This window comes from Rhinoderma darwinii, chromosome 10 (genome assembly GCF_050947455.1).
Source record: "Rhinoderma darwinii isolate aRhiDar2 chromosome 10, aRhiDar2.hap1, whole genome shotgun sequence".
NCBI lineage: Eukaryota > Metazoa > Chordata > Amphibia > Anura > Rhinodermatidae > Rhinoderma > Rhinoderma darwinii.
Window position 1 is genome coordinate 92,424,793 of NC_134696.1, and position 13,499 is coordinate 92,438,291.

At 43.5% G+C, this 13,499-nt stretch overlaps 1 protein-coding gene across 1 annotated transcript in view; it reads right to left on the reverse strand.

Moving 5' to 3' along the window:
* Nucleotides 1-4,317, reverse strand: part of LOC142661567 (cell adhesion molecule CEACAM5-like) — a 30,482-nt gene extending 26,165 nt beyond the window's left edge. The window contains exons 1-2 of the mRNA XM_075838992.1: nucleotides 4,200-4,317; nucleotides 2,220-2,525 (exon numbers count right to left, since the gene is read on the reverse strand). Coding sequence (XP_075695107.1) covers nucleotides 2,220-2,525; nucleotides 4,200-4,251 — 358 coding nt within the window. The 5' untranslated portion in view covers nucleotides 4,252-4,317. The remainder of the gene's footprint in view (nucleotides 1-2,219; nucleotides 2,526-4,199) is intronic.
* Nucleotides 4,318-13,499: the final 9,182 nt, after the last annotated feature.

Genomic DNA, 13,499 nt, shown 5'->3' on the forward strand with positions numbered 1-13,499 from the left:
GGCATATGGACATCATAGAGGGGGGTCCTCCGCTTGTGACCCAGCTCTACGTGCCAGAGTGGAGATCCACTGGCAGACCCTGCATGTCTTAGCATTACATGGGCGGGCATTTATTGTAATGTAATGTAATCTAAAAATAATTTGGCAATTGTAAGGGAAGTGTGTGGTTGGCCCCAGCTTCCCCCAGCAATAATAGCTAATCCCCTGGGGTGAAAGAAGCCCGATGTGCCATAAACTGATGTTCACTGCTTTTTTTTTTTTTTAAGAGGTTGTCCTTATGAGACAACCGCTATAAAGTGAACAGCTTTATATTTAGTAAAATTGAGCTACAGGGTCATGTAAGATACTAGGGACAGGAACTCTATCACTCTAGTCCCTCAAATGTAAGTTTATAATGTGCTCTATACACTCTAGATCTTTAACACCAAGCAAAGTTTTAAAACGGCTGCATGTTATTGGGCTGTACAGGAGAAGTTGCCAAAAAGATGCCCCTTCTCTGACATCACTCAGTGCACTGCAGCTACAGGATGAAGCTGCATCACTTAGACTTCCCCGCCCGTACATGCACCTTGTACATAATACTTGTAATACTTAGAGCTTTCTGCTCCATTTTTGCTTGCTTATGAACTAGAAAGTTGTGATCACTATCTGGAAGGAAGCAGAGCACTCTCAGTATTATGAGCATGCAGCGGGCAGGCTGAGCAGGAAGTCTGTGATGTGAAGCTTCAACCAATAGCTGCAGAGCAGGACAGGATCTCAGTGAGGGGAGCGTCATTTTACAAAATCAATTTGTGCTTAAACATTATCAAACTAACTACAACAATCTAAATGGTCACTTCTGTTTTGTTTCTAAATATACCCAATTAAACCAAAGATCACAACATGTGCAATAGTCGGCATCTACTGTAAATGAAGTTTAATGTGGATAAATGTGGGCGAGAAAACACATTTTTCAATTATGTATTAAATAGTAACACACTGGGTAAAACCGCCAATAAATGGGGATTTTGGTGGACAGTAAACTTTATCAACCAGTGTCAGGCAGCTGCTGTCAGGGCAAATAAAATTATGGAATGGATCAAAAGGGGCACGATGAGAAAACAATCTTGCCATTATACAAATCACTAGATAGACCTCACATAGAATATTGTGTACAATTTTGGGCACCTGTATATAAGAAGGACAGGGCTGAACTAGAGCGGGTGAAGAGGAGGGAGACCAATGTAGTTAAGGGAATCGGTGGAGTACAGTACCAGGAAAGGTTATTCAAGATGGAAAAAAATTGCTTGGGGCGATGTAATCTCTATGTGAATAGACAGTACAAATATCTCTCTAATGATCTATTTATATATAGGCCTTTAACAATGACAAGAGGGCATCCACTATGTCTAGAAAAAAGAAGATGTCACTATTATCATAGACAGGGATTCTTTACTGTAAGAGTAGTCAGACTATGGAATTCTCTGCCACAGGATGTTGTGATGGGGTTTTCCGAGACTTTAATATTGATGGCCTGTCCTTAGGACAAGCCATCAATATCAGATCGATAGGGATCTGACACCCAGCACCCGACCATTGCAAACATTCACCTTCATTGTTTACCATGCACAGCACTTTACTGTACACAGCACTGTACATACTGCCTGGTATTGATGCTCAGTCCTATTCACTTGAATGGGACTGAGCAGCAGTGAACTGCAGTACCAGACACAGCCACTACCATAGGTATGGCACTGTTCCTGCTAAATAATGAAGGGGGCTTGGTACGTTCTGGTGTGCTGTGGTCCCTTCACTTAGCTGATCAGTGGGGGTGCCATGATTCGGACCCTTACTTATATTAAATTGATGGCCCATCCTGAAGATGAATGTTTTTCTTGACTGTAATGATATTACAAGTTATGGTTACCAGAATACTGGAGATAAGACTGATTCAGGATTTTTTTTCAGATTTTTTTGTAGTTAGGATGAATTTTCTCCCTAATATGAGGCAATTGGCAGCTCCCTTATAGGGGGTTGCTTTACCTTCCTCTGGATCAAAATTTTAGGAAAATTGGTTACATTTATTGGACCTGTATATTTTTCCTTTTTCAAACTTACTAGCTGATGTTACTTGGAAAGTGGTTGATAACAGTAAAAATAAGATGCACTGCATGGAACTGGTCATGTTACCAAATATGAAGAATTCTCATCAAAAAAGTTACGAATATATTATGACTTACCATATACGTTGAGCTTGTACTCTGTTCTGTTGGTGGTAGAAGAACCTGAAATTAGTGCACTCAGAATATAATTCCCTCCATCAGTATAGGTGACGTTGTCGATTCTCAGAGATCCATTTTGATATAATTCACATTTTCCTACGAGTTGATTTAAACATTGAGGAGATGAAGAAGGAAATTGTTGTGCCACTATTGCATTGTTGGTAATCCATTGTATGAAAGTATTTGCTGGTAGTACAACATTCACATTTAATAACACAGATCCCCCGAGAATCCCATCCACGTTGATCACAGCCGTCACATCACCTGCATAGAAATATATACAGAATAACATGAATGATCTCCATTAGCTTTACCATGTTCATCCATTTATCCATCCATATACCCATCCATATACCCATCCATATATCCATCCATATACCCATCCATATACCCATCCATATATCCATCCATCCTTCCATATACCCATCCGTCCAGTAAATCGGTTAAGAATTAACTGTTAAGGCTAAGTTCACACCAGGTTTTTGTCATACTGTAAACATATCCCCCAAATGTATGCCACAAACATGGTGTGAGCCTAGCCTAATTATAAAGATCCATGTTCAGGAGGTTGTACAGTGGCACATGGATCCCCCAAAGGGACTCCGGGTGCCGTTGTATGATGCCCCATTGGGTGTGATATGTTAAAGACATTCTCCTGTAAAAGCTATCCTTCTAGGAGTGTAATACGGCAACGGATGAAGCATGCCACAATTGTTTTCTTAATTTCCCCATATGAAATTGTAGTCATACAAGGCACCGTAGTTTCCAATATAATACAACTGTGTTCTGTGCATGAAATACAAAAACGCAACAACTGTGTTTGCCATGTACTTTTTAGGGTTATGCTCGCTTTTGTTTTTTTTTCTAAATTCTGTCCATTGTTTAAACTTCAGCATGTCCTCTACATTGCGTTTGTGTGGAGTTTCCCCCTTATTTACTTCAGGGGGCAAATGTTTATCCTTACACTGATAAAATAATTCCCTGCATAGTTCAGAACCTTTTACATACAACTTAACACCAATATATGCCTCCAAACTCCTTCTAAGCTATCATGTTAATTTTGTAAAAAAAATGTAACCATCACACTGGATGTTTTTGTTTTTTTCTTTTTCACTACAAAAAAGAAACCGGAAAAACGATTCAATCTGAACAGGCCCTAAGGACTCATGAACACAAACGTATTACTTCTCCATAAACCTCCATATTACACTTATAGACTTCCATATATCTCTGGTTTCATACAAAGGCATTCTGTATAACTCAAAAATCACAATTTTACCATTTTAAAAGTGACAGCTGCAGTCCACAGGAGTCCACTGAGTTACATGAAAGTATTCCTCTGGACTGCAGCTAAAGGTCGAGCATTAAGGGAGTTGTCCAGATTCATAAAGATAATTATTTTTTGGATAATAAAAAATTATACAATTTTCCAATATAATTTCCGTATTAAATCCTCATTACATTTTCAAGATCTCTGCTTGTTGTTATTGAGTAGGAACCTTCATTGTTTACTTGCAGTGGATAAAATTCTGTCCATGGTCATGTAATGGACACACAGGTTGTCGGATCGTTATATGGTCAAGTGATGGACACACAGGTGATGGAATCATTACAGGACACAGCTCTCATACACATACGGTAACTGTAACGAGCTGTGCACCTGTGTGTCCATTACATGACCATGGACAGAATTGTATCCACTGAATGAATGTTCCTACTAAATAACAACAAGCAGTGATCTTGAAAACTGTGACAAATTAATACAGAAAGTATATCGGAAAATTGTATAAATTTTAATTTTACAAAAAAGTCATATTCATTTGCTGAAATCTCCATGAAGCCCCGGACTTAATACTTAGCAGTTCTTTTGATTGTGTCAAAAGATAGAAATTCTGGCCATCTCAGCTTCAGAATATATAATTGTACAGTCTGCTTTACCTGAAAGTCCTAGCAGCAGAATCAAGGGTAAAAAATTCTTGTAATATTCCATTTCTGCCGTTTCTGCGAGGGTTGCTCCCTGGTTTCTTGCTTTTGCTGTAATTTAGTCTTATAGGAAAAACCTTTGTCCTTTGTTCTTCAGGTCTCCTGGTTTCTGGATGGTTGGTGACATCTGACTGTCACTGATTCAGAGAAATGGGAACTGTGTAAAACATTAACCACATCCCCGGAAGACTGCAGAGTGTTATTTCTGCACAGGTGTGGTCTGCCAACAACAATCATAGAACAATTTTTTTTTGCCTAAAGATGGTTTTCTTTTTTTGCTACCAGAGCGGTTATAACGATAAAAAATACTGTTGTTCTGTGGTCAACAAATTTAAGTATATTAATACTAATGCATTTTTTGCCCTATTCGGTGCGTACAACTTGACTCCTACATCTTAATCACCCGCAGGTCTTCCCATCAGCAGGAGAAAGGGTTACTGAGTAATGCTGACACCTACTGGCAACACTAGTTACGTCTCCTATAAGACACAACTTTAGTTTTCTTAGTCCAGATCAGCGGCGTAACTACTGTAGTAGAAGTTATAGCAACTGTTTTAGGGCCCGCGGTCTCAGTAAGTTGACTGTGGCAACGCGTGCATGGTCCCGATGCCGGCCAGCTTACGGAGGATCCGTGTTAAGCCAGACGTCCCGACACTGGCTGTCTGGGTCTGAAATAATTTAGGGGTCTGGTCTGGGGTGTAAAAGAATTTGTCTTGTGGCCGAAGGTCTGAATAATTTATAATTTTAGGATTTTTGTTTGGGGTCTGATTAATTTTGGGGTCTGGGATCTGAATACATTTTGGCCTCATGCACATGACCGTAGTATTTTTCTGGTCCGCAAATTCCAGGACCATGGGCCGTATTTTGCAAATTAATTGTCATCCGTAGTGCATCCGTGTGTTATCCGCAAAATGCGGATCATATAAAAAAGCGCAAGGAAGGAAAACTTCCTATCGTCGCTTAGCAATACTTCCGCAAATCCGCACAATTATGGATGTCACACGGAGGTGTATCTGCAGTTTCCACGGGCCCATTGACTTCTATAAGCAAGTTCGTAGCAAATTTGCGGGCCGTAATAAGACATGTCCTGAGGTTCTGCGGCTCATATTTGCGGTCCTGGAAGGATCCGTGAGAACCACGGTCGTGTGCATGGTGCCATAGCAATGAATGGGTCCACAATTCACCCGCAGATTTGCGGGTGAATTTCGGACGAAAAACACGTTCGTGTGCATGAGGCCTTTACGAATGTTTTAGTTACGTCTCTAGTATAGGTCATGGGACCTTTACTGACTACCAGGAAAGTAGGACCAGGCATATAATCTGGGACAGTCCTGTCAAATTTGGGCACCTGTCAACTACATTCAGGATTTTTCCTATCACATACGTGTCCCTGGCGTGTTCACAGAGTACCGGGGCTCCGCTGACAGATTTTTCTGCTCCCTCGGAATGACATACTTGACCTCAGCCTGTCACCTGTCATGCTGACTTATACAGAGTTCCTGTCATTCTAAGAGCGGGGGTGGAAAAGATGCAACTTTTCAATAGGAGAGTACGTTTTTGGGAACACTCTACTGGCAGACTTGGCTTTTAGTTAAGAGGACAGAGTAACTAAATTGCAAGGCTGTGGAAATTAAGTTTACACCAACAATATTGATGTACATGTGGCAGCCTTTTTTCTGAAAATTACCGGAAACATAACATGGCCGTCTGTATTTAGGTGATGTATAACATGGCCGTCTGTTTGTAGGAAATGTACAACTTGGTTGCCTGTCACTAGGTGATGTATAACATGGCTACCTGTCTCTAGGTGAAGTACAGTGTAACATAGCTGCCATTCTCTAGGTGATGTATTGAATTGAAAATGTAAAAAATGGAAGAGCGCTCCTCTAAAGTCATAACATCGGGGTACAGTTAAAATGAACTTTTCGTGCAGGATAGTTAACTATGAGAACTCACCTTTTTGAGTTGTGCAGGTTCATTGGCACAACTCAATTGTGAAGCGTGATGAGTCTTTGACTCTATGGTCCACAGTGTGCTAGCCCTTGGAGTTGATAACAGGTTTGGCTTGGAGAAGCTCCTCTGTCATCAAGACAGATCCAGTGAACATAGAAAAAGGACTCCTTGGCGCTCCTGTGTTTCTTTATTTTCTATTCAGGAATACCTTTCTGTGTTCACTGGATCTAGTTGATGTATAACATGGCTGCCTCTGTCTAGGTGACATACTGTATTACATGTCTCTCTGTCTCTAAGTAATGTATGACATTGCTGCCTGTCTCTAGGTAATGCACTGAATAACATAGTTGCCTGTCCCTAGGTGATGTATAACATACCAAAAACATACTAATAGGGAATTTAGATTGTGAGCCCCAATGGGGACAGTAAAAGAGGACCTCTGTACAGTGCTGCGTAATATTTTGGCGCTATATAAGTAACTGAAATAAATAATAATAACTGCCTTTCTCTAGGTGATGTATAACATAGTTGCCTGTCTCTAGGTGATGTATAACATACTGCCTGTCTCTAGGTGATGTACTCTATGATATGACTGCCTGTCTGTAGGTAATGTACTGTATATGACTGCCTGTCTCCAGGTGATGTACTGTATAACTTGGTAGCCTGTCACTAGTTGATGTATAACATGGCTGCCAGTCTGTAGGTGGTAGACTGTATAATAGGATTGTCTGTCTCCAGGTGATGTACTGTATAACATGGCTGCCTGTCTGTAGGTAATGTACTGTATAACATGACTGCCTGTCTCCAGGTGATGTACTCAGAGGCATAGCTAGGTCCTCCAGCACCCGGGGCAAAGATTCAGTTTGGCCCCCCCCCCCAAACCTCTTTCCCGACATCTCCTTCCCACTCTCCCCCTCGCCATGTTTGTTTTCTCTACCAATCAATGACGTGTCATTTCTTTTCCACATTTCTTTTTATGTAACTCGAGCATAAAATCATTTGTACATTTTACAAGCAATATAGTTCTATACACAACACCAGAACCAAGCTCAGTACATATATACAGCACCAGAACAAAGCTCAGTACATAAATACAACACCAGCACAAATACAGCTCAATTTAGTGCAACCCCTGTCATATAGGTTTGTACGGCGTAAAACTACAGCTCCCATCATGGCCCGAACAATGAGAAGGATATGCTGGGAGTTGCTGTTTCACAAAAAAGAAATCATATCATAATCATACCACCCATCATCTCGCTGCAGATCACACAGTGACCACATTACTGATTAGAGACAGAATAAACATCTACATTAAGTGACTCACCGGTGATGTCTCAGATTCTAGTTTTTTTTTCTCCATCCGGTCCAGACCTCTATGATGACTTCTCTCGGTCACAGACCATTTCTGCAGTTTGCCGCTCAGATGTCTTCAGCTTCTCACTTTTCCAACATTTCTACACCTATAAAAAAGATAAAGTTCTCATTATACCACACACTACGCCCCTAAATATAATATCGCCATACACTGCACCTCTAATTATAATAGCACCGTACATGTCCCACACACACACACACACACACACAGTGCCCCCTGTAGATAATGCCTGCCATAGAGCCCCCTGTAGATAGTGCCCCCATATAGCCCACCCCTGTATATAGTGTCCCACAAATAGCTTCCCCTATAGTGCTCCACAGATAGCCCACCCCTGTATATAGCCCCCTGTAGATATAGCCGACCCCTGTATATAGTGCTCCACATATAGTCCACCCCTGTATATAGTGCTCCATATATAGTCCACCCCTGTATATAGTGCTCCACATATAGCCCACCCCTGTATATAGCCCCCCTGTAGATATAGCCCACCCCTGTATATAGTGCTCCATAGATAGCCCATCCCTGTATATAGTGCTCCATAGATAGCCCACCCCTGTATATAGCCCCCCTGTAGATATAACCCACCCCTATATATAGTGCTCCATAGATAGCCCACCCCTGTATATAGCCCCCTGTAGATATAGCCCACCCCTGTATATGGTGCTCCATAGGTAGCCCACCCCAGTATATCAGGGAAAAGCATCATGCCAAGCCCCCAGTTACCATGGGGACAAGAAGCTTTAGTGTGAAAAAAGCCGGTAATAAGCACAAATGTGAAGTGCCGGCACGGGAAATATCATTAACGGAGCGGGTGACTCCGCTATAGTGTCGAAACATGAATATAAGATAAAATAAGGGGAGGGGTGAATAATAATAATAAAATTGGCTATTGCACAATTAATTGTTTAAGTTGATAAATAAATATGTACAATTAATTAGTAATCAGTGTCGAAACGCGTCACCTGATTCAAAGCTAAAATTACGAACAACGAGCCTGATGACCTTTTGTATGCTGATGAAGTAGCGCTATTTGGCTTCCTAATTTTTTCTGTATCTGATCATAAACGACGCGGTGGAGCCTTGTTGTCCCACCGGCTGGAAAGCAGCTGCAACTACATCATTCCTTGCGTGTAACCAGAGTCGTGCCTGGACATTGCGCAACCATCCCAGGAGAGGGTCATTCCTACACCTGTACCGTTTTCTTTCATTTGTTATTGGGATTTCTGCACCATGAGGCGCTTTCTTCTTTAATTCTTTGTTTCTAGGTAATGTACTGTATAACAACTGCCTATCTCTAGGTGATAGACTGTATAACATGATTGCCTGTCTCTAGGTAATACACTGTATAACTTGGTTGCTTGTCACTTCGTGATGTATAAAATGTCTCCCTTTCTCTAGGTGATGTATTGTATAACATGACTGCCTGTCTCTAGGTGATGAACTGTCTAACATGACTGCCGTCTCTAGGTGATGAACTCTATAACGTGACTGCCGTCTCTAGGTGTTGTACTGTATGACATGACTGCCGTCTCTAGGTGATGAACTGTATAACGTGACTGCCGTCTCTAGGTGTTGTACTGTATGACATGACTGCCGTCTCTAGATGATGAACTCTATAACATTGCTGCCTGTCTCTAGGTGATGTACTGTATAGCTTGGTTGCCTGTCACTAGGAGATGTATAATATGTCTGCCTGTCTCTAAGTGATGTACTATAAAATATGACTGTCTGTCCCAAGGTGATGTACTGTATAACATGGCTGCTTATCTCTATGTAATGTACTGTATAACAAGACTGCCTATTTCTAGGTAATGTATAGCATGGCTGCTTGTCTCTAGGTTATGGTCTGTATAAAATTGCTGCCTGTCTCTAGGTGATGTATAACATGGCTGCCTGTTTCTAGTTTAAGTACTGTTTGAAAAGGCTGCATGTCTCTAGGTGATGTATAACATAGCTGCTGTTACTAGGTAATGTATAACATTGCTGCCTATCTCTAGGTGTTGTACAGTACAGCTTGGTGGCCTATCACTAAGTGATGTATAACATGGCTGCCTGTCTCTAGGTGATGAACTGTATAACATTGCTGCCTGTCTCTTGGTGATGTACTGTATAACTTGGTTGACTGTCAGTAGATGATGCATAACATGGCAGCCTCTCTCTAGATTATGTACGTACTGTATAATATGGCTGCCTGTCTCTAGGTGATGTACTGTTGAACATATCTGCCTGTATAACACGGCTGCCTGTCTCTAGGTAATGTATAACATGGATGACTTTCTTTAGGTGATGTACTGTATAACATGACTGCCTGTTTCTAAGTTAAGTACTGTATATCAAGACTGCATGTCCATAGGTGATGTATAACATCGCTGACTGTCTCTAGGTGATGTATAACATGACAGCTTGTTTGTCAGAGATAGACTGTATTACATAGCTGCCTGTCTGTAGGTGATGTGCTGTATTAAACGGCTGCCTATCTCTAGGTGATGTTCTGTATAAAATGGCTGCCTGTCTGTAGGTGATGTGCTATATTAAACGGCTGCCTGTCTCTAGTTACTGTCTAACATTTCTCCCTGTATCTAGGTGATATACTGTATAACATGGCTGTTTGTCTCTAGGTGATGTAGGACATTGCTGCCTGTCTATAGGTGATATATAACATGGCTGCCTGTCTCTAATCGATATACTGTATAACATGGCTTTCAGTCTCTAGCTGATATATAAAATTGCTGCCTGTCTCTAGGTGATGTACTTAATAACATGGTTCATAGAATAAAGAGGCACAACAATCTGTATATAGAAAACGTAAATTTTTTTCTTTTATCAATCCAGTACAAAAAACTTGACAGTACAAAAAAAAATGCAATATTCACCATGAATATGAAAATCCCGCAGTGGCAAGGGTTGCCTAATTTCAAATAGAGTCCATAATCAATGGTGAGACGTTGCTGGAGGCCTTAATTCACACTGAACGCTTTTCACGATGAAGTTGTTTCTTTGCGGTGTTCACCAAGAACAGGATAAATAATAAGTTAATTTTATCGCACAGGTTGTTACGAATGCGGCAATACGTATATATGTATATTTTTTCTATTTTGCCATTAGCAAAGAAAAGTTGTTTTTTTACTTGGATTTTTGTGTTTTTTTTATATCTTTTTTTTTTTTGTATCAGTAATGGATTTGTACATTCGATCGTTTGTTCGCTTCTATAATACATTGCAATACTTCTTCTGTATTTCGGTGTATTATGCCTCTCAATGTTACTGACAGGAATCCTATCAGCTCCTGCCTTAGGCAGAGCCTAATAGACATATATATGGCAGAACAGGAGGCCATTGTTCCCCCCCAGCTGCCATAGCAACCTGTCTGCTACCTGTGATTGCTTTGCGGGGGCGTTGATGGAGTGACAGAGGGAGCCCCCTCCCTCTAACTAAAGGTACCGCGGTCAGCATTGAACATTGCGTTAAAGCAGGCCTCATCGCTGATGAGGATAGACTTCCATTCCAGCTTCCACTGCCGTATTGCGGTGCATCATGATAGACTTTGAGAGCGGTGGCATGTGGTCAATGAAACACCTGTAATGGTACGTCTGGCTCGTAGCCCTATGTCGTGCAAACGCCTTCTGATGGCTTGTGTTGACACTGGTTGCTGTCCTAGGCTTGGGACGTGACATCCCATTTCAATTGGAGTACAGAATGAATCACTAGGCGCCATTCTTCCAATCACATGATCCGTCCACGCAGAGGTTCGCCTCCACGCACCGCTTGCTGTCATTCCCCTACATTGTTGTTCTCTTAGCTACCCGGACACGCAATGTTGAACAGTGCTGACATCTCAGCCTGAGCGCGTAGCGATCTGCCGGAGTGCTAAACCAAAGTCTTTCAGTTCAAGGATTCTGTCCCTCTTTGAAGGCACTCAGGCTTATTGGCCGTTGTGCCCATGACTGGGTGGCAATAAGAGGGTTAAATTAACCACGGTCACGCTAGGGGGATTTTTCCAAGCAATGTTGTGAATAAGGGGGCCTATAGGGATGGGGTATCCGCCTACAGGGCGTTTTTTGGGGGATAGAGGGCTGTCTTACACACACCCCTATCCTAGTATTTATAAGGGCAAGGAAAGCAGCCATCTTCCTCTTTTGGCCGTTATCACTCAGGGATTTGTATTGCCAAAAATTTGTGTGTACATTTACCTGATCGTCATGGACCGGCAAGAGCTTGAAGCAATCATCCGCACCAGGATGCAGGATGAAGGTTCAGTATGGCTACAGTATCTTATTCAAGAGAATGTGGCACCGACGTCATCCCTACCTGGCACACTCCCTGCGTGTCGCTCCTCTCGGCGCTCCAGGCCGCCAGCGCGTCTCTCCCCCTCCGGCGACAGTAGAGTTCACTCGCTGTTGTCTAGACAGGCCGCGCATGCGCGCACCACACTTTCGCCGCAGATCTCGCGGGACGCGGCCAGGGAGATCGACAAAGACGTTATCCCGCCCTCGCCGGGTCTCACATATTCCAACGGGATGGGCCGTGTTCGGTCTCGCCCGAGGGCCACCAGGAGTGTTGCCCCCCCAACCCACCAACGAGATCTGCAATTAGCCAACAGGGGGCACCCATGCCGACCGCCATCAGGATTACACCAGGTACCGCAGCTGGGGGGATAACCACTCAGCACTCCCTCCCAGGTACTGTAGCAGGGGGGTGGCATGAGACTCCCCCCCCATTAAACGAAGGGGATATTGGCTCTGTAGGGGACAGTGAAGAGGACTTCTTCCCCTGCGAGCAGGAGCTACCCAGGGTGCCGCAACCGCCACCACCAGCACCTCCCTCCATACAGCCGGCGCCGGTCATACCCGCAGGTTTGGGTCCAGCTTACGTTCTGGCAGAACATACTGGGAGGGCCTCTTCGGTTAGCTCAAGGGCTACTACTAGAACCCGCCGTTCCCGCTCTCGCCGATCATCTCGCCGGTCACCCAGACGTCGTACACGGCATAGGAGGTCGTCATCACGGTCAAGTTCTAGTTCATGGACTGAGAGCTCACGCACTGGGTCGTTGCAACATGGCAGTCCGCGAGACAGTCGTGACGGGCATCGCCATAGCAACCGCCCTTCCGCCCGCCATCGGGTAACAAGATCTATGGTTACGGAGGTACCAGCAGCACCCGCAGCACCTGTACCTCCACCAACATCTTCGACGGCATTGGTCCCGGTATCTACGGCAGGACACGGTGAGTATGAGTGCCTTCGGGCTTGGGGTTCACGGGAAAAATCTGATGTTGACATTATTAATGTGTTGCGATCCCTTTTGGCGGGAAATCCAGCGCCTCCTGTAGTCCCAGCCTCGCAGGCGGAGGTGGGAAAAACGTTAGTCGATGGCATCCCCGACGCTGCCCGCCTTCAGGGATACTTATTTTTGCGGTATACCGCCCCTAGGGGCACATTTGTCTGACGACACCAGGGAAAAAATAGCATGGAACGAATACATTGATATTTGGTCCCTGGTATCGGTGGATTCGGCTACAATCAATAGGGAACGTCGTTTTGAAAGCCAAAAGTAGCTAAAACATTTAATAACTGGTTACAAGCTTTTGCGGTGCTGGGTTGCGAAGTTTCACAGAGGTCCCCCGACAAGGCTTTCCAACTTTTCGTTTATTTAGACAGTATTTTCAGCGCATATAAGTCCCACGGAGGTTCAGCTTGGTGGCGCTATGACGAGGAGTTTCATAGGCGCATGGCGCAAAAACATGAAGTAGGTTGGGATACAAAAGCCACGGATGTTTGGCTGAGACTTATGATGTCTCAGCGTCCCTTTCAGCCGACAGCCCCCTCCCCTCTCGCGTTTGGCGGTCCCTCCGCCGGGGTCGGGGCTCACAACAACAGGCGCACCGGGACTTGCTGGCTTTTCAATGAGGGGCACTGCAAGTTCTACGG